Source organism: Sus scrofa, chromosome 12 (genome assembly GCF_000003025.6).
Source record: "Sus scrofa isolate TJ Tabasco breed Duroc chromosome 12, Sscrofa11.1, whole genome shotgun sequence".
Lineage (NCBI taxonomy): Eukaryota > Metazoa > Chordata > Mammalia > Artiodactyla > Suidae > Sus > Sus scrofa.
Genome location: NC_010454.4, coordinates 50,125,610 through 50,150,312, shown reverse-complemented (window position 1 = coordinate 50,150,312; position 24,703 = coordinate 50,125,610). Strand labels below are relative to the sequence as shown.

Below are 24,703 nucleotides of genomic sequence, written 5' to 3'. Positions count from 1 at the left end.
CCTGGCTTGGATCTGTCGTGGCTGTGGCTGTCGCTATGACATAGGCCAGCAGCTGTAGCTCAGATGTGACCCCTAGCCTGGGAACTTCCATATGCCCCGGATGTGGCCCTAAGAAGACAAAAAAAAAAAAAGTCTGCCCTTTGACTTAGATAAGTATGCATTTCTGTATCTTAGTTCTACATCTAAACTTCTGAAAATGAATTATGATATTTTAATACAAGCTTTAGTGTTTTGTGAAATAGTAATAAATGTCTTTATAGTAGCCACAAAAATTATGAGTCCTTTCCCTTCATTCATTTTCTGAGAGCTAGGACAGTGGAGCAGATGATCATCAGTATATATTATGTCTTAGTAGAATGAATTTATAAATTCGTACGAGTGTCCAAGTTGCACGCGTTGGTTCTCTGGGCTCCCGTCGCCATCGTGTCCACTCCGCCGTCTTGCCTTCACGTTCCCGTGACCTTAGTTGCTGGAGGTGATGTCCTAAAGGACTTGTTGGAGTTGTACCAAGGACCAAAGTCTGAAACGTTATCATTTTATGGTACAACCACCTTTTCTCTTGGTGGGTGTGGTCCACGGAGAAGGACTCTGATTTGCTCATAGGGTACAATATTGAATTTAATCAACTCTTATGTAGAAGAGGGATAGAGTTTAAATTAAATTCTTACTTGACATCAGAGATTAAAGATTAGATGTTGTGCTCTTAATAGAACATGCTTCCAGAAAATCCTGTAGGCTCTAGGGCAGGAAAAAACTACCAAGCGCAGGATGATAGCAGACGGCTTCCCGGTGGGAATGTAGTGCTCTGGTGCCTACTTTGTGAAATTCTTTGGGTTGTAAGGTCAGAGGGAAGGACCATTTTTACTCATTTATTTATTGTACCGGCTCCTAGCCAGCATTCGGTAGGTGTTTTCCCCATGAAGCCCCCAGTTTGATTTGATGGATTGAATATGGTACAGTTCTCATTCTCCAACCTTGTATTTTATGCTCAATCTGTAACCTTTTATTAAGATATTTCTTGCCTTTGGAGGAAATAGTTAAATACAGTTTTAGTGAAAACTTAAAAAGGTCCTTAATCACTTTTGAATTTGGAGGAAATTTGGAGAAAAATACCATCTCGGCATTATCATATCAAAAGTATTGATCAGTTAATTTTGAATGGCTCTGAGCCCAAGAACTATGCAGGTAGAATTATGTAGATTCAGAGTTCTCTGGTGGCCTAGCAGTTAAAGGATCCAGTGTTGTCACAGCTTTGGCTTGAGTCCCTGCTGGGGTGCAGGTTTGATCCTTGGAGCCTGTAGGGCCTTCCCACTGCCTGAGGGCTCAAGTGCATATTCCTGTGAATGAGCTGGAGCCCACAGGCTGGCCTCTCTTCCTGTCTGACCCTATCTACCTGTGTCCCCTGTGGGACACCCACCTTGTCCTGTGTGTGGACCTTGCTTCTATGAGTTCTTCAAGATTCCCTGCCTTGGCACTATCACCCGAACAGCACCAAACCTTTCTTGTGGCATGATTCCGGTGGCTTCTTTATAATCATGTTTTTAGTCCTACCCTTTAAAAAATTTTTTTGTTTTGTTTTTTGTCCATGCCCACAGCCTGCAGAAGGGATCAAACCTATGCCGCAGCAGTGACAACGCTGGGTCCTTAACCGCTAGACCACCAGGGAGCTCCTTCATTATTACCCTTGAGGCTCTTGTCTCCTGTTTGGTATAGGTCATTTGGCTCTTAAAGCACACTGTGTGATCTTGCTGTCTCAAGATGCTCTGAGGTCCCCTGACACCTCTTTGCACTGCACTGCCACAGCACGCAGGAAGCCTTCAGTAAGCGTGGCTGTTGCTGGTGATGAGGTGGTGCAGAAGAGGAAGGTCCTGGGTGAACTCGAGATTCTTCTGGTCACGTGTGCTTTGCTCTGGGGGAACGACACTGTTGGCTTCTTTTGGAGAACTTCACGATCACTGAGAACTATGGAGGGAAGGTCACAGCTCTGTTTTGATTCTGATTTCCAGAATACCACTTCATTATGTACTGTCCTGCTTTAAACTTCCGTGGCTCTCCATTGCTTTCAGAATCAAATGTTGGTCTAATATTTGGGTCTTACCTCCCAGGGCTCTTTAGCCAGCCAGGTGCATTCACTGTTTCCCATGTCTGGGCGAGTTTTGTCCTTTGCTCCCTTCCCCGCTTCTTAGAGCTTTACTCCCTCCTAAGCTGTCTCCACTTTCAAGCAGCACGTAAGAGCATTTAATAGTAGCATGAGTCTGGGAAAGGCTTGACCAAACCAAGGCTTGAGGGGCTCGAAGAATTTCTAGGCAAAGGAAGGGATATCCCAGTCGAATGGCCCAGCATGTGCAGATACATTGAGGTGGGGGAACGCGCAGTGTGGGGAATGGTATTTCTCTGGTATCTGGTCTAGAGCCTGAGTTGGCCGGGACCTTAGTAGCCAGTGCAGGCAGCCTGCCCCCTCCCCTTACCCCCAAAGGGATCCCTTCTGTAACATCCCGGACAGTTAGCCTGTCATGGTACCAGCAAGTTTGCTGCTCTGTTAGTGTACCTTTTACAGATTGAGCTTGAGAATTGGGCCCTGGACTCAGGCTACTTGTGCACAAATCCTAGTCCCACTGTCCTCGAGCTGTGTGACCTTGATTGATATGGTCTCAGTTGCCTCACCTATAAAATGAGCATGATAATAGTGTCTATCTTACATAGGTGGTGTGAGGATTAAATGAGTTAATTCATGTAAAGCACTTGGAATGATGTCTGGCACATGCCTGATGCTCAGTAAATGTAGCTTTGAGTGGGGTCGCTCTTCTCTATTGTTCTGACTCTGTGCTAAGATTGTTGACTGCATCTTCTGTGACAGCCCTTCAGTGTTCCAATTCAGCAGGGGATGTGAGACAGTCTTACTGATGAGTAAACTGAGGCCTTAGGTGGATAGGTGGCCCTTTCAAGCAATAACTGGCAGAACTAGGAGCAGACCTAGATCTTTTTTTTTTTTTTGCTTTTTAGGGCCACACCTGCGGCATATGGAAGTTTCCAGGCTGGGGTAGAATCAGAGCTGTGGCTGCTGGCCTAGGCCACAGCCCCAGCAGCCCCAGATGCTTAACCCACTGAGCGAGGCCAAGAATCAGACCTGCATTCTTACGGATACTAGTCAGATTTGTTATCGCTGAGCCACAAAGGGAATTCCTTTTTCTTTTTCGTTTTATGGCCTCACCTGTGGCATTTGGAAGTTCCTGGGCCAAGGATCAGATCTAAGCTGCAGCTGCAGCCTACACCACAGCTTTGGCAACACCGAATCATTAACCCACAGCCCTGGGCCGGTGATTGAACCAGCAACTCTGCAGCAACCCAAGCTGCTGCAGTCTAATTCTTAACCTACTCTGCCACAGTGGGAACTCCCAAAATGTATTTCTTATAGTGGATCAGCTAATAAAAGTTGAGAGGCACTGCTCTGAGGTTTATTGCCAACCTGGAGGCATCCCAGAGAGACCAGCCAGGATGGGAATGAGACTTAAAATCATACCAGTTAGAAAAATGGTTGAGGTGTGGGGAGTGTGAGGAAACCCGGAGGACCTGATCACGGCTTCCAGTGATCTGCAAGCTGCGTTGGGGTAGAAGGAGCTGAACGGCCTCACGGGGCGGTGACATCAGGGAGGCAGTTTCCATTTATTATATAGAGAGGAGAGTTGCTGCTGTCAGAAGTGGCCAGAAGACGTGAGTGTCCTGTCCCCAGTGACACGTCACAGAGACACTGGAGAAGGGGAGTCAGCATACAGAGGAGCCTTTTTGAGGGGGGGTGTAGGGCTGTTCCAGCAGGGGAACCTTTCTAGATGGGGGATGATGGGGGATGATCAGCCCCCTCCCCCCTCATGGCACCCTCACTGTGAGGCCTGAGCTCCTCAGCCTGGCTGCCAGGCTCTCTGTATTCCGACCTCTGTCCATCTCTCCGTCTCCCGCCCCTGCCTCCTTTCCACACCAGCTAGGTAATAGTTGCCACAATCTGCCGTGCACTCTGCGTCTTCCCTCCCCCCAGGATGGCCTCCTCAGCTCCATATGCCTGGGAATTCCTAGTTATTCATTAAAGCTCAGTTCAGGGGTCACTTTTCTGGGGGCCATTTCCGCCAAACATCCCTACCCCTCCTGGGCTTCTGGCCTCTGGAGGGTCTGTTAGCTCATGGCATAGCTGACTGTGTAGGGTCATGGGCGACATGCCCATGTCGTGGTTGACAGTGCAGGGTCCCAAATCATAGAAGGATTCAAATCCAAGCTCCATCATTTACCAGTGCTCCCCATGGGACCTTGAACAAAATACTTGGCTTCTCTTCCCCTCGCTAGTAAAGTGACGGTACCTACCTTAGGCGTGTGGAAAATACGCACGAGTTGATCCAGGTGAGGTGCTTAGCACTCTGCCTTAATAGTAAGTATTAGTTGTCGTGGTTGTTTACGCTGCTACTTCTGTTATTGTAATCATCACACCTGCCACATTGCCGCTGTTGGTTTACAGATCTCTCTTCTAGGCGGAGAGGATTTTGGAGGGCGAGGACTCTGCTCTGTTCACCCCCTGTATGCAGAGAGCCAAGCACGGGTCAGATGGCATTGAATAAGTGCTGAGTAAATTGGCTTCTGTGAAAGCAACTAGATGTTAAGTGTTAGATTTTAAAACCTGTGCTTTCCTTAAGGACGATTTCTGAGTGTTAGGAAATTACATATTTGTTTGGTGAAGCTCTTAGCAACACTGCTCTGATTTTTTTTTTTCTTCATCCCAGAGGCTTTTTTTTTTGTTTGTTTGAAAATTCTTTTTATCATATCCATTAACTATTGAGAAATAAACAGAGTCTGTTAAAAATAGCAAAATGAGGAGTTCCCGTCGTGGCACAGTGGTTGACGAATCCGACTAGGAACCAAGAGGTTGCAGGTTCGGTCCCTGGCCTTGCTCAGTGGGTTAAGGATCCAGCGTTTCTGTGAGCTGTGCTGCAGGTCGTAGACTCGGCCCGGATCCCGTGTTGCTGTGGCTCTGGCGTAGGCCAGTGGCTACAGCTCCGATTTGATCCCTAGCCTGGGAACTTCCATAAGCTGTGGGACCGGCTCAAGAAAAGGCAAAAAGACAAAAAAAAAAAAAAAAGCAAAGTGGGGGCGTTCCCATTGTGGTGCATTGGAAACAAATCTAACTAGTAACCATGAAGTTGTGTGTTCGATCCCTGGCCTTGCTCAGTGGGTTAAGGATCTGGCGTTGCTGTGAGCTGTGCTGCAGGTCGTAGACTTGGCTCGGATCCTGTGTGGCTATGGCCTGCAGCTGTAGCTCTGATTTGACCCCTAGCCTGGGAACCTTTGTATGTCTCCGTGCAGCCCTAAAAGGATCAAAAAAAAAAAAAAAAAAAAAGCCTATCTTTATGATAAGCTTTCCCCTCTAACTTCTAATGACCTTACTTTTTTTTTTTTTTTTTTTTTTTTTTTTTTTGCTACACCCATGACATGTGAAAGTTCCCAGGCCAGGGATTGAACCTATGCCACAGCAGCAACTGTAGTGGCAATGCCAGATCCTTAACCTTCCGAGCCACCAGGGAACTCCGAATGACCTCAATTTTAACTGTCCTTCCCATAACAACCCATCAGATGTTTGAAGAGAAGGAGCCTGTTAGTCCCAGTCATCTCTTCTCCTCACTGAGAGACCGTGGTCCTCTAGCTCTTCTCACAGGGCATTTGCTGCAATCTCTTCATCGTGATCTCGTTCCCCTGGTCTCTTCTATTTCAGTTTCTCTGGGTGTGTGGCTTCCAAACTAAACTCAACTTTCCTGATTGGGTCAGAAAAGAATGGGATGGTATCTTCCCTCCTTTTAAGTGTACCCTTTGATAACTTTTTGGATTAGTAGAGCCCGTTAACTTTTTGGATAATCTCTAAAAAGGAATAGAGACAAGAATGCTGTCATCTCTCTCTTATATTCTGCTTCTAAACTCTGTACCCCATCCTGCATTTAAGTCCATGGTTTGGACCCAAATAAGAATTTGGATATATTCCTATTAAACACTGCATTGTTCAGAGGTATGTGATGGAAATAGGGGTATTTGTGTCAGTGATGAAATGTCAATGGGATGTTTCCATTTTTCATGAAGAAGGGAAACAGAGAGCAGGAGTTTTAAGGAGGAGAGAGGATTACTTAGAAGAGAGGGTGGGAGACTCCTCTGAAGTATTTCCTAGTGAGGGATGTTTATGAGTGAACGTATCAGCAGGAAGAAAGAAGCCCCTGGTGAAGGGGAGGGCCTGAGAGCTGGGGAGAGCGGGGAGTTGCCAGGTGAGGGAAGTCTTGCAGGAGGTGAGAGGGATCAGAGACTCAGGAGAAGGTAACATTCAGATCAGAAAGGAGAAGAGGAACGCTTTGCACTGCTTCTGGGCTTTCACTCTATTGGGCTCTGTTCCAATGTTACTTAATCCAGGCAGCAGTCTGTGAGTTTGCTAATATTTGCTCCATCATTCAGATCAAGAAGCCAAGCCTTATGGAGGCAAGGAAATGTGTGTAAAGTCACATAGCCCGTTCGGTTAGTGACAGAGCAGGATTCAAGCCAAATCCCACGCTATACCCGCTTCCCCAGATGGCCCAGCATGAGCCGGGAGCAAATTAAATTACGGTTAAAGGTTAGCGAAAACAGGACTATGAAGTAGCTAAACCAGGTTAGTTTACTTGTCCAAAGTGTGTTTAGAAGAAAAAGCCCAGCTAAACCGGAGATGCTTCTCTAAGCCAATGCTTTGAATTTTGTACTTTGTAACCAGTTGAACATTTTTGCAGTAGTTTCTTCTGAAATTATTTGGGGAAGGGGGGTAACTCTCTTGAAAGAGATGGAATGAAATGGTATCTTAGTTTTTTGGGTTTTTTTTTTTTTTTGTCTTTTTATATTTTTAGGGCCACACTCGTGGCATATGGAGGTTCCCAGGCTAGGGGTCGAATCAGGGCTACAGCTGCCAGCCTACACCACAGCTCATGGCAACGCCGGATCCTTAACCCACTGAGCAAGGGCAGGGTTCGAACCCGCAACCTCATTGTTCCTAGTTGTATTCGTTTCCGCTGCGTCGTGATGGGAACTCTGAAGTGGTATCTTGAGGCAATACTTAGATACACACATTTTGCAGAGCATAGTGAGTTACTAGCCTGAATTTCTTTGTTCTTCAGATGATATATATCCAGTCTTCCCACAACAACAATAACCACTAAAATCACAACTCTTGAGATGATAGGTCAAAAAGTTATTCAAGATTTGGAACAGACCTGATGTTCTTGAATCTCTTGTCTTTATAGGCCTTCGCCCAGTTTGATGCCGAGGGTGATGGTACCGTGGATGCTGAGAACATGCTGGAGGCCCTCAAGAATTCCAGTGGAGCTAATCTTCAGGGGGAGCTGAGCCACATCATCAGACAACTGCAAGCCTGTTCCCTTGTTCCAGGTGGGCTCTCATCGTTGTGCTGAATGATAAAGCAGCTCTCCCAGAGCCCCGGGAAACTCTTCTATGATACGAGTGTAGTTAGGCAGGCTTGTGGGCCCCATGAAGTAAACTTGCTTCTCCGATAGTCCTCGTTGAGCTCGTGGTCGGAATTAGTGTTCAGTGTAGTCCTCTCTCTTGTTCCCCAGTTCAGGGAGGGTTGAGCGGTTCTGCCATTTTTATGAAACTTGGTCATGAGACACCTTCCTTAGTGGATCTCTTTATTTCCTTTTCTCAGGAAGCCTTCCCTGGCCCCAATTGTGTGTTCTTTTAGCATCCCGCATTTGTTTTTTGGCAGCAGATTACCGTTGTAATTAATTAATTATTACTTATTTATAAATGTCACTTTTTTTTTTTTTTTGGTCTTTTTTGCCTTCTCTAGGGCTGCTTCTGCAGCACATGGAGGTTCCCAGGCTAGGGGTCAAATCAGAGCTGTAGCCGCCGGCCCACGCCACAGCCACTGCAACGTGGGATCCGAGCCACGTCTGTGACCTACACCACAGCTCACAGTAATGCCGGATCCTTAACCCACTGAGTTAAGGGATCGAACCTGCAACCTCATGGTTCCTAGTCAGATTTGAACCCGCAACCTCATGGTTCCTAGTGAGATTCATTAACCATTGAGCCATGACGGGAACTCCTAAATGTCACTCTTATATTGTAAACTCCACAAGGGTAGGGACCTTCTCTTTTATTTCTACTGTGTCCTCACATTTAGTACAATTTTTGGCACATTGTAGGCACTCAATGTTTGTTGGGGTTTTTCTGTTTTTGTTTTCTTTTTTTTTTTTTTTTTTTTTTTTTTTTTGCTGCACCTGCAGGATGCAGAAGTCCCCAGCCTAGGGGTCAAACCCGAGTGATAGCAGTAATGCCAAGTCCTTAACTGGTAGGCCACCAGACAACTCCAGCCCCCATTTTTTTTTTTTTTCTGTCTTTTTGGGGCCGCACTTGCGGCATATGGAAGTTCCCAGGCTAGGGGTCTGTCTAATTGGAGCTGTGGCCACTGGCATATGCCACAACCACAGCAATGCCAGATCCAAGCTGTGTCTGTGACCTACACCACAGTTCATGGCAACACCGGATTCTTAACCCACTGAGCAAGGCCAGGGGTCAGACAGATCTGTGTCCTCATGAATACTAGTCAGATTCACTTCTGCTGAGCTACCATGGGAACTCCCCGATGTGTTTTTTTTTTTTTTTTTTTTTAGAAAGCTATCACTCTGAAATTTTTTTTTTTTTTTTGTCTTTTTGTCTTTTTGCCTTTTCTAGGGCCGCTTCCATGGCATGTGTTGGTTCCCAGGCTAGGGGTTGGATTGGAGCTGTAGCCACCGGCCTACACCAGGGCCGCAGCAACGCGGGATCTGAGCCACGTCTGCGACCTACACCACAGCTCACGGCAACGCGAGGCCAGGGATCGAACCCGCAACCTCATGGTTCCTAGTCGGATTTGTTAACCACTGCGCCACGATGGAAACTCCTAAAATTTAAGAATAAAAATAGCTTAAAACTAAGCAATACTTCTACATTGTACCTATGAAAAAACTTTGTCTATGTTATTCTTTTTTCTACTGAGAGAACAATTGAGCTTGAAAGGAAAAAAACCTTGGCATATCATTCTTTTGGTTCAGTTTATCTTTTTTTTTTTTTTTTTTTTTTTGCTTTTTAGGGCAGCACTTGCGGCATACATATGGAAGTTCCCAGGATAGGGGTTGAATCAGAGCTATATCTGCTGCTATACCACAGCCACAGCAATGTAGGATCTGAGGCATGTCTGTGACCTACACCACAGCTCATGGCAATGCCGACCCACTGAGCGAGCTCAGGAATTGAACCTGCATCCTCATGGGTACTCGTCGGATTCGTTTCCACTGTGCCACGACAGGAACTCCAGTTCAGTTTGTCTTGTCCAAGAACTTTTCTTTGCCCTTGGAGTCATCACACTTAGTGTAGAGCCTGAGCTTGGGCAGCAGGGAGGCAGGTAGACCTGTTGGATGCAAGTAAATGTAACTGTGATTGTCCTTGACCTTTCCGGCTTCCCACTAAGGATATATTGATCTGGGCAAGGAGCTCAGTGAAGAATTCCTGTTTCTACTCTTCCTCAGACTGTCTTTAATTGTGTCATTTTTATGGACATTGTAGGTAGCCTGTACGTAATAACTTCTCTTCTCATGGCAGTTTGTTATGCTTTGAATTAGCTTAGTGAACTTATGTCTTGGCATTTACATATTACTCTCACCTCTGCATTTCCAGCATGGGGATATAGCATCAGGAGCTTTATTTGAACACCTCAAAGAGATGTGTTAGGAGAAGGGGAAACGAATGGAGACTAGGGAATCCACCAGTACTCGGGGCACTGTCGCTCTGGGTGACACTGAGAGCAGGGAAATTGAGTTAGAAAAATCTTGGATCCAGATCCCAGGATGCTTACCTAGCAGGTCGTGACTTAGGACTTTCTGCTCAAATTTTGTATCCACAGCCAACTTAAAAGAGTTGTTTTCTCAGTCTTAGGCTGAACCTTGATGAGCTGCACTCACCTCTCTGGTGGGATCTCCATTTCCTGGTCCCTCTGTCTGCCCAGACCATTATTCCTTTTGTATCACATTGTATGAGGGCTGAATGCTTAAAAGAGAGACAGCCCCTTTCCTTCCCCTATTTTTTTTATTATCTTGGCATCTCACATAAGCCCATTTTCCTGAGGTGTGAAAGGAAGATACCAGTGCTGTCAGTGCCTTCCCCACCTCCAGCCCCGCCGCACCCCACCACCTAGTCACGGGGACTGAATGAGAGGATGTGTGGAGGTCCCCTTGAAACTGTCAAATGCCATGGGAAATTGTCATCGGGGCAGTGGATGTATTTTCATCATTGTGTCTGATGTAGCTTAGTATAAAAACAGTTAAGCCTTTGCTCTCTAATGCGATAAACTTATATTCCTAAGACCATATTCCTTTTTTTTTTTTTTTTTTTTTTTGGTCTTTTAGGGCCACACCCGTGGCATATGGAGGTTCCCAGGCTAGGGGTCAAGTGGGAGCTGCAGCTGCCGGCCACAGCCACAGCCTTAGCCATAGCAATGTGGGATCTGAGCCACATCTGCGACCTACACCACAGCTCACGGCAATGCCAGATCCTTAACCCACTGAACGAGGCCAGGGATCGAACCTCAACCTTGTGGACGCTACTTGGGTTCGTTAGCCACTGAGCCGTGACGGGAACTCCGTAAGACCATATTCTATGTGCAAAACTTCTAGTTAGTATTTATGCTTATAAGTTAAACTTATAAATTTTTAAAGCTGGATTTAAACAAATCATTATTCTGAGTTTTCTAAAAATTCTATTAAACTAAAACAAAATTATTATTTTTCTTTCTATGGCAACACCTGCGGCATATGGAAGTTCTCAGGCTGGGGGTCCAGTTGGAGCTAGCTGCAGCTGCTGGCCTATGCCACAGCCATAGCAGCACTGGATCCAAGCCACATCTTCGACCTATGCCTCAGCTTGTGGCAATGCTGGATCCTTAACCCACTGAGTGAGGTCAGGGATCGAACCCACATCCTCATGGATACTAGTCAGATTCTTAACCTGCTGATCCACAATGGGAACGCCCTGATTTTTAAGTTGAGATTATCACTGGTTCATTTCTTAAAAGCTTCGTTAGATTTTTGAATGATTAAAGCTGAAACTATCAGTGAAGATTCCTAATGACTGCTTTTAATTTAGCCAATCCAGATAGGCTGCCAGCAGGGGATGTGGAAACCATTGTAGTGGGTTCCCAAAAAACACCAAAAATTATTTTGTCTGCTCAGGTTTCATAGACATATTTTCAGAGTCCAAGGAGGGGCTGGATGTTCACTCGTCAATGATTCTGCGCTTCCTGCATCGCAATCGGCTCTCGAGCACCGTCGTCCCCTACCCCATGTTGGACCACTGCAATAACATGTGCACTATGAGGGCTTCTGTTCTGAAGGAGTCTCTGGATCAACTGGTACAAAAAGAAAAGGGTATGTGTGCAGGGGTCCGGGTGTTCCTGAAAATGCTTGGTCATCATTTCTTCCAAATGTAGTATTTATTGGTAGGATGAGCCAGCACTTCTCCCCTGCGTTTATTTCTGAAAACATAAGAGTGACCAGTTTGGAACATAAAAATAAGATCTACTCTCCTGCTTCCTTCTTCCCTCCCTCTCCCCGCCCCTCTCCCCCTCCCTCTTCTCTTCTTAACACAACTGATTTCTCATCACGTGGGTCTCTGCGCCGGTATGACTTCAGGGAGGCCTTTCTTCAGTAGTTTTATCTAATTGATGCCCCCACACCCACCCTTCCCTACCTTTTGGTCACTATCACCTTTGCAGGTTTAATGGTCTCAGTGACACTCATCTGAAGTTGCAGCATTTATTATTTGCTTGCATTTTTTCTGTCTTGTTACTTCATCAGTCTTGGCACCCACAACTACGCCTGCCATGTAGTATATACTCTGTGAATAGTTGTTAAATAAATGAGAGAAACCACTATAGACTCACTTAGTGACCATAACATAAGTTGGTAATGTTGAGTTGGCAGATCTGTGGAACATAATAGAGTTCAAAAAATAGACCCAAGTACATCTGGGAAAAGAGTATCAAATGTAGGTATTAGCATTAGAAAAAAATAAAACCAGATTGTTAACCCACTATGTTCAATACAGTAAATTTCAGCTGGGTTAAAAAGTTCAACTAAAGGAGTCCCCACTGTGGCACAGTGGGGTTGGTGGTGTCTCTGGAGCACTGGGACCAAGATTCGATCCCTGGCTCTGCACAGTGGGTTAAGGATCTAACATTGCTGCATCGGTGGTGTAGGTCACAACTACAGCTTGGCTCTGATTCCTGGCCCAGGAATTCCATATGCTGCAGGGAGGCTAAAACGGAGAAAAAAAAGTTCAACTAAAAAGAAAGCTGTGAGAGTGCTAGAAGAAAGTAGCCCCACGTAATAAAAACGAAAACCTTTCTAAGAGGATGTCAACTCAAAAACTACAAAAGAAAATATTAATAAGTTAGACTGCATGCACATTTAAAGTTCTATATGGCAGAAGACAGCATAAGCAGAATCAAAGGGTGTGACATTTTAGGGAACAAAAGTATGTTTTGTAACATCGTGACAGACTTAGTTTTTCACTAACTCTGACTTGGCCAATTACTTAATTGCCTTAGTTTCCTCATTTCTGAAATCATTTAATACATAGAAAATCTGTAGAAAAGTGCCTAGTTCACAGTCAACAGTTGATAAACATTGCTTATTATATGTGTGTTTATATACATTAGATAATAAATACATATATTGATAAGAAGACTTATGACCTAGTGAAAAATAGATGAGGGTGGGATGAGGCCATACTCAGAAACACGAGTACTTCCAAACAAGTGGCTTAAAAAGTCTTACTCATAATTAAAGAAATGTAATTTTAGACTATAAGACACAATTTTCTTCTCTTGGCATGATTTTGCAATTATGTCAGTGGTTTAATACCATAATCAGCTCACGGAGCAGTCCTTGGCCAATTTCTGCTTTGTATGTGCTCTCCCATTGAAAGAGACTTTTAAGGAACGTTTGTTTGTCTAGGGTCAAATGTCAGGCCTATTTCTGTGAGATATTTTAAATGACCTTTTTTTTTTTTTTTTTTCATTGTGAAAGAGATGTCATATGATAAAGTCTGGTTTTTCTTGCAGAGAGCCCTGGAGACCTGACTAGAAGCCCAGAGATGGACAAACTCAAGTCGGTAGCAAAGTGCTACGCTTATATAGAAACATCCTCCAACCCTGCAGACATTGACAAAATGACAAATGGAGAAACATCATCCTACTGGCAATCAGATGGCAGTGCTCGCTCACACTGGATTCGGTGCGTGCTGTGATACCAATTCTTGAGTTAAAGTCTAAGAAAATTACCTGTAGTCAAGGGGTCAGGACTTGATGCGTTCACTGCTGTGGCCTAGGTCCAGTCCCTTCTCTGGGAACTGAGATTCCACATCAAACTGCTGCTTGCTGTGGCCAAAAAAAAAATTAGAATATTTTCTTCTTAACTACCTAGTTTTTTTCTTCTTGTGACTACCTGTAAAGTTGCTTTAAGAATCAAGTAAAAGTAATGTAAAATTATGCAACCTGGTTCATATAATTGTAAATATGGATAATTTATTTACTTATTTTAAGGGAGAAAATTAGAGTTTGACTAATATTTTATGATAATTATTTCAGATCTTTTTCACTAGTTTCTCAGGAAAATTAGTTAGTATCACAAGGGACCAGTGCTTTTCTTATATCTGATGTGATTTTACTTCAAGATCTTTTCTGTATATTTAAAAAAATCTGTGTACAGGTAAGTTAGCCAGTTTAGAAGAGAACGAGGTGGGGAGTTCCCGTCGTGGCGCAGTGGTTAACAAATCCGACTAGGAACCATGAGGTTGTGGGTTTGGTCCCTGCCCTTGCTCAGTGGGTTAACGATCCGGCGTTGCCGTGAGCTGTGGTGTAGGTTGCAGACGCGGCTCGGATCCCGCGTTGCTGTGGCTCTGGCGTAGGCCGGTGGCTACAGCTCCGATTCAACCCCTAGCCTGGGAACCTCCATATGCCGAGGGAGCGGCCCAAGAAATAGCAACAACAACAACAACAAAAGACAAAAGACAAAAAGACAAAAAAAAAAAAAGAGAACGAGAAAGTGCAGTGGTCAAGAATCCTGGAGTGGAATTGATGACGGTAAACTGTAATATGTCTCTAAGTTCTGAAGCTGCTACCTCAAATTTCACCTGTCCCTTCAGAGAATAGACTGGTTTCAGTTGGTGGAAAGAGAAATATTTTTTCTTATAGACGCTGAGTATATTCTTTGGCCATCTAATTTACGGATGAGGGCGTGTACTCAGTTCTTTGAGGGTTTTTGTTTGTTTGTTTGTTTTTGATTTTTTTGCTCTTTATGGCCGTACGCACAGCATGTGGAGGTTCCCAGGCTAGGTGTCGAATTAGAGCTGTAGCTGCTGGCCAGTGCCACAGCCACAGCCATGCGGGATCCAAGCCTCGGCAGCAACCTACACCACAGCTCACAGTAATGCTGGATCCTTAACCCACTGAGCAAGGCCAGGGATCGAACCTGCATCTTCATGGATGCTAGTCATATTCGTTAACCGCTGAGCCACAACAGGCGCTCCCTCAGTTCTTTGGATGACGTTTAGAATTTGCTTCTTGCCAGGTTAAGGGATTTCGTTAGAATGTTCATATTGTACTTTCCCACCTGTATTAGTAGCTTAAAAAGAAATGTAAGATTGATCTTGAACTGAAAGAAATTTTAGAAACTTGGGAAGGTCATAAGGACTTTGGAACTAATAGCCAGCATTTCAAGTTAGTTGTTTTTCGGAAACTCAGTCTTTGGGTATATCACATGTAAGATCTTGGAGATGGGACTTGGGGACCCTACTGGTTCTCAGCCTGAATAAACATTTGTAGTTTCTGCTCTCCATGTTTTCCAGTTTAAAAATGAAGCCAGATGTTGTGCTTAGGCACCTGTCCATTGCAGTGGCTGCCACTGACCAGAGCTACATGCCGCAGCAGGTGACAGTAGCCGTGGGGAGGAGTGCCAGCGAGCTTCAGGAAGTCCGCGACGTGCACATTCCCAGCAATGTCACTGGCTATGTGACACTGCTGGAAAATGCCAACATCAGTCAGCTCTGTGAGTCAACCAAGATGCATCTTGGCCTTCTAACTAAGCGGATTGGGAGGGGAGGAAGTAATGTTTTGCAAGAAGACCTCTCAAGTAAAAAGCTGTTTCTTTTTCTTTGGAGATCTGATTTGCTTCTCATGATGTACATGAAAATGGTCATTATTTCGCCTATTCAGTGTTTTTAAAAGTTATAGAAAAGCAGTAAAGTCTTTTTTAATTAAAAATACTTAATGTTTTCTTATTAGAAAATTAGAAATATGTAGATAAACAAAAATTTTTCAAAATTCTACTACCCGGGGATTTTTCACTGTGGATCCTTTGTGTAGATCCTTCCACACCTTTTCTTGCTGCATGTGTGCATACATGCGTGTGTGTGTGTATGCCTGTGTGTGCATGTGCATGCGTACAACATACCCGTGTGTGTGTATCTATACACACATATGTATATAGACACACACACATTTTTAAAAATAAAAATAGATTTGTGTATATATATTTCTATATATCTCTAGACGTCTTTTTACAAAAATGGTGATATTTTGTACATGCTCTTTTGTAACATTCTGTGTGTTGTCATAGCATATATTCATGCACATCTTTATTTAGTATTGTAAGACTATGCCTTAGTTTTAACCAGCCTTTTATTCTTGGACATTTAGCTTGTTTCCATTTTTATACTATTATAATCTTGCTTCACACATAGCATTTTGGAAATAATCACAATTCTGTGATTTCTTTCCAGGCTTATTTCATTCAGGGAGCCGGAATGCTTCATGTTTTGTCTCATTTCTTCTAATGCTTTCCTGGGCCAAAAGAAGTGTTCTTTGCTCAAAGGAACTGAGGCCTAGGGAGGTAGCGTCTTTGTGTCTTGCCCCTAGGCAAAGAAGTAGTTAAGCTTGTGGAGTAGAAGCTTCCTGTCTTATACTGTGCTGGTCTTTTCTCTAAGTTAGGTCCTTTTTAACTTCTTACCTCCTCCCCTCCAACCCTCATAAGAAATTGTGACAGCTCTTAAAAGTGAGTCATGTCTATGTCATCTATTTGGACTTGATTATTAAAAAGAAATTCTCACAACTCCTATGAACCAGCTGCAGTTTTATAACTAAAGCCAAATTTCAGAACTCTGGGAAAAATTCTTACTATGTATTTAGTCAGGATTTTTGAAATACACTTTGTTGATTTTCAGGACACATAAATTCCTAAGAAGTTTTGTGATAAATAGATTTAAGCCACCCTTAATTTTGCACATGATTTTTATGACTCCTTAGATTGGTCAGTGCATTTTTTGACAAGTTTATTATATACTAGTTCCATTGCACACATCATTTATTTCTGGCATCCAACTATATCTTCAGAATTTTCTTTTCAGAATGTGAATTACTATTTTGCTTTTAGTCGAAAGCCAGCATTTGCTGAACTGAAGAAGTTAATCCAATACTGAATTTGTTGTTTGCGCTTGACAGATGTCCAGATTAACATAAAGCGTTGTCTTAGTGATGGATGTGACACTAGAATTCATGGTCTGAGGGCTGTTGGCTTTCAGAGAGTTAAGAAGTCTGGGGTCTCAGTCTCAGATGCTTCTGCAATATGGTACTGGTCTCTGCTGACATCTCTGGTGACGGCTTCCATGGAGACAAATCCTGCCTTTGCCCAGACAGTGCTGCGCAACACTCAGTAAGTCACTCTGCTTTCCAGGCCGGCCCCGGCGCACTCATTCTCTGACCCTTTAGGGCGAGTCCCTCAGCAGCCTACGATCATCGAGACTCAGGCAGCAGCTCGGCCCCAGGTGCCCTCTCGTTTCCTGTTTGTGCCTTCAGCTCCAGTCTTTCAGGGGGTCGCACATGCCTTTCCTTCTCTTTAGCCACCGGGAAGCAGTTGCTCACATTTATCTAGCACTTTATATTGGGTACAACACCTTCAGGTGTCATGTCTTATTTACATTGTTGTAAAATGTACCTGTAACAACCCTCTCCACTTTGTAGACAAGGATATTGTGACCGAGGTACATGACCGGGCAGGGATGGGTCAGTCTGAATCTAGGTCTTTGGACCTAGGGCCTTCATTGAGGGCTCTTTTCACTAATGAGTGAGATCTTTTCAAGGACACAAAGTTAATTTATTTTTAAATGTAGAGCATGTTTGAAAATTTTCATTAAAAAACTCTCGGGTTCCCATCATGGCGCAGTGATTACAAATCCCACTAGGAACCATGAGGTTACGGTTTGATCCCTGCCCTTGCTCAGTGGGTTAAGGATCCGGCGTTGCCGTGAGCTGTGGTGTAGGTTGCAGACGCGGCTTGGATCCTGTGTTGCTCTGGCTCTGGCGTAGGCGAGTGGCTACAGCTCCGATTAGACCCCTAGCCTGGGAACCTCCATATGCTGCGGGAGCGGCCCAAGAAATGGCCAAAAGACAAAAAGACCAAAAAAAAAAAAAAACAACTCTTGGGGGAAAAAGCTCAGTAACATACAAGGCAAAACAACCAGCTTCAGTAGCGATGAATTATTAGCATAATAGGTAAATGTAATAGCTGGTAATAGTCACTATTAGTGGAGGCCATCATAGTATCAGAAAAATAGAGGTTGTGAACATTTTGTTCTCTAGATGTCTTAAGATTTGTTATTGCTGTTAAATAAAAATTTTCAGCAAATACTGTGGGCAGTGCTAGAAACGATGGGTCGTATTTGGTTAGATTCCTTTCTTCCTGCCTGTTTTTAAATTTAAAAAAAAAATTTCAAACTTAGAGAAATATTGCAACTTAAAAAAAAAAAAAAAAAATCAGCTCCTTCCTGAGCCAGCGGAGAGTAATTTGCCAGCCTGATGCTCCATTGCTGTTGAGTACTTTATTTAGTATGTATTTCCTGCAGACTAGAACATTCTGCCACAACTGTCAGTATCAGGAAATTAGCATTGATATACTTTGCTACCGTGTAATTCTAAGATCCCATTCACATTTTGGTAGTTGTCTTTTATAGCATAAAAATGTCCTTTTCGCTTTTAAAAGGATCCGGTCCAGAATCATACTTGGTATTTCAGTGTCATTTTTCTGTAGTTTCTTCCATAATGAATAATTCCGCTGTCTTTCCTTGATTTCTAAGACTTTGGCACTTCTGGAAATTATGGGTCAGATATTTTGAAGAGTGTCCTTCACTTTCGGCTTACCAGAAATTTCATCATGATTAAACTTGGGCTTTGTATCTCTAGCAAGAGTGCCAGAGAAGCGATGATGGCTTCTCATTGTATCGATTGGGCAGCACACAGCTGCAGACTGTCCTGTTACTAGTGCTGTGCTGTTAGCTTCGATCCCTTCATGAAAGTGGTGCTGCCAGACTTTTCCATTGTAAAAGAATTCTTCTTTCCGCTTTTGTAATTTTTTTTTTTTTTTTTTTTTTTTTTTTTTTTGTCTTTTTAGGGCTGCACCGTGGCATATGGAAATTCCTAGGCTAGGCATTGAATCAGAGCTGTAGCTGCCAGCCACAGCCACAGCCACAGCCACATGGGATCCAAGCCGCCTCTGTGACCTACACCACAGCTCAGAGCAATGCCAGATCCTTCACCCACTGAGTGAGGCCAGGGATTGAACCTGTGTCCTCATGGATACTAGTCAGATTCATTTCTGCTGAGCCATGACAAGAGCTCCCTGCATTTGTAGTTAATAAGTATTTAGTGAGGAGGTGCTTTTAGACTATGTAAATACCCCATTTGTCATCAAACTTTGTATTGACTGACTCATGATTCCTATTTTATTCCCTGGATTATAATCCGTCACAGTGTTGATGCTCTGATTGGCTCAGGTTTGACTGATGGGAACCCCCTCGGCCTGATTTGTGTGTCCTTTTGCCAAGGCCTCATCTTGGAATACTTCCTTACTTTCTAAAATAACAAGATATTCCAGACTTATTTTGAATGTTCCCTGCCGTAGTCCTAGAATCAGCTATTTTTCTCAAGAGCCACAGTGGCTTTTAGTGGAGAGTTGTGTTTAGAAATTAAACAAACTGAAAACTCATTGCTCTTGGACTGTTGCTTCTCCCAGTAGACACAGCTGCGAAATACATGTTTATAAATAATAGACACACACGTGTCTATATACTTAGACACATTGACACACTCACATATATATTTTTCTTTTTTTCTTTTTTGACCATCCCACAGCACATAGAGTTCCCAGGCCAGGGATCAGATCCAAGCCACTGTCACGACCTAAAGCCACAGCTGCAGCAACACTGGATCCTTAATCCACTGTGCTGGGCCAGGAATCAAACCTGCATTCCGGGGTTCCTGAGACACCATAGATCCTGTTGTGCCACAGCAGGGACCTCCTGACACGTGTATTTATTTCTATATCTGTAACACTGAGAACTCTGGAGTTCACACTGATACTTGTAATTCTTACCCAGCACTATGGTGTTCATTCTGAACTTGCACTTCCCTCCTCTGATCATGAGAAACCTGGCTTCCATCATTCCTTATATATTTACTCATTTAAACAATCCCACTCGGTATAACCAGTCTCCCACCTCCCCGTCCCTTGCCTGGACACCCTCCTCACCCTTTTGGTGCTGACCATCCAGGCCAGGCTGTGTGGATACCTTCTCACCCTCCTGGTGCCCCACTCCGGTTCCTTACTCTGGGCCTCCAGTGCCTCCACCCACCCATGCGTCCACCCAAGCTCACACAGATGCCTGCCTGCGTAGCCCTACTTTATGGATCAAATTTCCAGGAAGGGGAGGAGGAAGAGTTTCTACCTTATCTTCATGAAGCTGTGTCAAGTTGTTGAAGAAAGGATCTATTTAAGTTTATATTGCCAAAGAGTTGTAGCAGTTAACCTGCAGTGGTGTCTTCACTCCTAACTTTTAAATATTAGTGATCTAAAACTATTCTAAAATTTAAAAATTATTTTTGAAAAATCAATTAGGAAAAGTAAGAAAAAAATTACTATGAAACAAAAACAGAAGTAAATTCAGTAAATCCTTGCATTCTGCTTACATTAGACCTCATGGAGTGCAGGTTAGTGTATCGGCCTTACTGCTGCAGCTCAAGGGGGGCCAGAAGTGAGAGCAGAGTGGAAGCTGACACAGTGTTAATCTTGCTGTTTTGTCTCTATTTTGAAGCATAGAAATAAAGTAGTTTCAGGGAATCCTACTTCTATTATCACGAAATGACTTTCGAGTATAGAATTTTGAGTTACTTTTGCATAGCTTCAGTTTGTTCATGGTACACTCATCGCTCAGCACAGTTGTTGACCCAGAGCAAGACTCAGTGATTTTTTTGTTGTTGCATAAAGTTATTAGGTGACTGCTGGTCCAGATGAGGTAAAGGTGTCAATAAGAGGAGATGAGAAAAGAGAAACATTAAAGCAGATATTATGGTAGAAAAGGCAAAGAAACACGCAGGAATAGCGGAGGTCATGGGTGCTGATATGTTTAGAGAAAATAAAATTTATTTTGCAGCTTTAGACACCATGGATCTGAAGGTGAATTTCTTTGTGTGTCACAAACTGCCCTGCCACTGGGGTCTTTCCTAGGAACTCAGGGCTTTTCTCTAGAGTATGTATATTTTTTGTTTCACACTACTTATAATGAATACTTGATTCTAGAGAGCTGAGTAAGCTTTTACAAAGGGAATTCAAACTCTTAAAAGGAAAAAGAAAAGAAAAGAAAGAAACCACATTAAACAGTTTAGCCCCAGGACTCTTGGGGAAAAAAGGCTGGTTTATATTGTGTAGCAGGTTCTCTGTAGGAGCACTTGTCTGTTTCTTGATAAGGGATTAATCAAAATATGCTTCCCATGATTTGGTTTTTGTCTAACATTTTATTATTGCACTAATAGTTTGCCACATGTTCTGATTGTGCATTTTACGCCCCTAGGAAGGCATTGCAGCACATGCCTCCACTTTCCCTCTCACCAGGATCTACAGATTTCTCAACTTTCCTGTCTCCCAACGTTCTGGAAGAAGTGGACAGCTTCCTCATAAGGATAACTAGGTAAAATCAAGGTTGCTAAGAGGGGCTTGGTGGGGGATAGCAGGTATATATCCTTGCTAATAGGTCTTTTGTGTACATTAAAAATGGTTCACTCTTAGCTGCTGAAGAGAAAGGGAAGTACTGGCTCCCCCATCTAAACTGCATTATCTAGCAGTATTACCTGACCTCAGGAATTGAGGGTGAGGGCGGAGTTGTCCTCTGATTCATCTAGAGCAGAGGTCTCAAAGGCCACAGCACAAAGCTTCTCAGTTCATCACATCCCCAGCCCAGCACCTGCTTGTCCCCATGCTCTGTCGAAACAGCCTGATTGTCCACAGACCTGGGAATGGACACCCTGGGCACAGCTCTGTCCCAGCAAGCCCTGAGGATGTTCCTGTGTTGGAGTAAAACCAGGCCCTGAGCCATTCAGACAGTATTTTGTTTTTTGTGTTTTTCTTTGCTTTTTTAGGACTGCACCTGTGGCATATGGAGGTTCCCAGGCTAGGGGTCAAATCGGAGCTACAGCTGTCGGCCTACACCACAGCCACAGCAATGCTGAATCCGAGCCTTGTCTGTGATCTACACCACAGCTCACAGCAACGCCAGATCCTGGACCCCACGGAGCGAGGCTAGGGATCGAATCAGCAACCTCATGGTTCCTGGTTCGATTCGTTTCTGCTGCACCACAATGGGAACTCCGCATTCAGACAGTTTTAAAAGGTCCAGTGTGATGTATCTAAAAAATCAGATGTGCGGGATGTGGAGTAGATCTAAAATACGTTATTGGTGCTTGAAGGAACAAACCCTTAACTTCCCTGGCCAAGCCTCAACCCAAGACCTCTTCATAGCACAACCTTATTGCAACAGCCTATTTAATTTTGGTTTATAAAGTTTGGTTTGTTAAAATTGATAGCATTAATACATATGAATTAAGTCTTCTTTTTTTTTTTTTTTTGTCTTTTTTTTGTCTTTTTTTGTTGTTGTTGTTGTTGTTGTTGTTGCTATTTCTTGGGCCGCTCCTGCGGCATATGGAGGTTCCCAGGCTAGGGGTTGAATCGGAGCTGTAGCCACCAGCCTACGCCAGAGCCACGGCAACGCCGGATCCGAGCGGCGTCTGCAACCTACACCACAGCTCACGGCAACGCCGGATCGTTAACCCACTGAGCAAGGGCAGGGATCGAACCCACAACCTCATGGTTCCTAGTTGGATTCGTTAACCACTGCGCCACGACGGGAACTCCTGAATTAAGTCTTGAGAAGTGAAGATGTAATTTTCTGGTTTCCTGGGTCGATTTAGTTTTTCTTTAGGTTATCTTAAGGATTTTGGAAAAAGTATTCTTGATAAACAGAGAAAGCATATGGTGGATTGAGTTTGCTTATGGCCATCAGATACACAGATGATGAGCTACCTGGGTTTTCCCATGTTTTTAAGAAGTGAAATGTTTGCTTTTTGTTTATAGCTGCTGCTCCACTCCAGAGGTGGAGTTGACGCTTCTGGCTTTTGCACTAGCAAGAGGAAGTGTTGCCAAAGTGCTGAGCTCTCTGTGTACTGTCTCTGATCACCTGGACACGCACTACGACGCCGCTTCCCTCATCTCTTCCATGGCGTCGGTCAGGCAGAACTTGCTCCTTAAATACGGTAAATGACTTCGGCGTGATGCACAGGTCATAAACCGTCATCGTCATTGGTGTGGGACTTGGTGGCATCTTCTTATCTTTTTGGGTCGTTTGCAGGCTGGATCGTTGTAGTTACACCACAATTTCTGGAAAAACATATCTTCTTTGACTGGGTAGGGAGAAGGGAGGTGTCGGCTCACTCATGGAAGCAGTAACAGAAGAGAACCTGCAAGTCCATTGAGTTGTACTCCCAGGGTTTCCTGGCCGAATCACTTAGGCTTGGTGGCCTTTTGAACACAGCCGTCTTTGGTGAAGCATAGCAGTGTCTCATGGTGTTGGCTGAGAGGGTTGGAGGTTGGATCACCCCTCATTCGGAGGAGGGAGGGGACTACCCCGAGTGCATAGGATCCTTGTCTTGGGGTGCATCCCTCTGCATCCTCATGAGAGCTGGTAGCATGTTGCAACAACGTGTATATATATATATATGGTTGTACATACATGCCTGCCACCACTTTCCCCTCCTGGGCCCAACAGCGTCCATCGTAGCACCTTACTACCCCAGGATGGGATCTCCGAATCCTCCTCCACTCGGGAGTCCGCGCAGCTACTCCCAGATGACTGCAGTTGACAGGTGCTGTCCTGGCTTTGAGTGCTGAAGTATCTGTCCACAAAGCACAGTGTTGGAGCCCATCCTTTTCATGAATATGTCCTCAGGATATTTGTACCTTTGCCTTAATAATTTATTAATAATTTATTTTATGTGTATTTATTTATTTATTTATTTATTATTATTATTATTATTTTGTCTTTTTGCCTTTTCTAGGGCCCCACACGTGGCATGTGGAGGTTCCCAAGCTAGGGGTCTAATTGGAACTGTAGCCACGGGACTACACCACAGCTCACGACAACGCCAGATCCCCAACCCACTGAGCGAGGCCAGGGATCAAACCCACAACCTCATGGTTCCTAGTCGGATTCGTTAACCACTGAGCCACGACAGGAACTCCTATGTTTAATTTTTTGAGTTAGACAATTGATATTCTTATAATCCCAGCCATCCCCCTGCCCCCAGTTTTGGGAAGGTCATTTTCTTTGGAGGGGTAGCGGACCATAGCAGGGATGACTGGATGGGAGGGATACGTAGCATCCGAAAAATATTCTCCAGAAGGATTTTTGGTTCACTTTAGCAGTTACTTAGGGAGGGAGTATGGGATAGAGGAGGAAAGTATAGGGGCACTGTTTGTACTGATAATGTTCTAGTTCTGGGTTGGGTTACAGGGATCACATTATATTATTAAAACAAAACAAAAAGTTTTCAGATCATGGTAGCAAAAATTGACTTTTTTTTTTTTTTTTTTTTTTTTTTTTTGGGCTTTTTGCCTTTTCTAGGGCCACACTCAGTTCATGTGGAGGTTCCCAGGCTAGGAGTCTAATCGGAGCTGTAGCCTCCGGCCTACACCACAGCCACAGCAACACCAGATCCAAGCCGTGTCTGCGACCTACACCACAACTCACGGCAACTCAAGATCCCTAACCCACTGAGCAAGGCCAGGGATCAAACCCGCAACCTCTTGGTTCCTAGTTGGATTTGCTAACCACTGAGCCACGACGGGAACTCCAAAAATTGACGTTTATAATTTTGAAAACTTTAAAGATTTGCCTGGAGATGTTTTAAAGAAATAAAATCCCAAACCTTAAGACATTATTTATTTATTTAAATGCAATTACAGTAAGATTAATTGGCTCCAAAACTGTGTCTTAAGAATCCCCCCACACAAATACGTTGAGTGTATGCTATTAATCTATGTCTTATAAGGCACTTTTTTTTTCTTTTAAGGCCACACCCATGGCATATGGTAGTTCCTAGGCTAGGGATCCAATTGGAGCTACAGTGGCCAGCCTATGCCATAGCCACACCAACGCAGGATCTGAGTCGCATCTGCCACCTATACCACAGCTTGCGGTAATGCCAGATCCTTAACCCACTGAGCAAGGC

General features: G+C 44.0%; 1 protein-coding gene across 1 annotated transcript in view; it reads left to right on the top strand.

Moving 5' to 3' along the window:
* The window catches only part of ZZEF1 (zinc finger ZZ-type and EF-hand domain containing 1), a 113,769-nt gene that overhangs the window by 4,946 nt on the left and 84,120 nt on the right, over positions 1-24,703 (top strand). Inside the window, 7 exon segments of the mRNA XM_021067699.1 lie at positions 7,287-7,431; positions 11,268-11,462; positions 13,160-13,331; positions 14,944-15,143; positions 16,595-16,805; positions 20,995-21,111; positions 22,551-22,729. Of these exon segments, the coding sequence (XP_020923358.1) occupies positions 7,287-7,431; positions 11,268-11,462; positions 13,160-13,331; positions 14,944-15,143; positions 16,595-16,805; positions 20,995-21,111; positions 22,551-22,729 (1,219 nt within the window).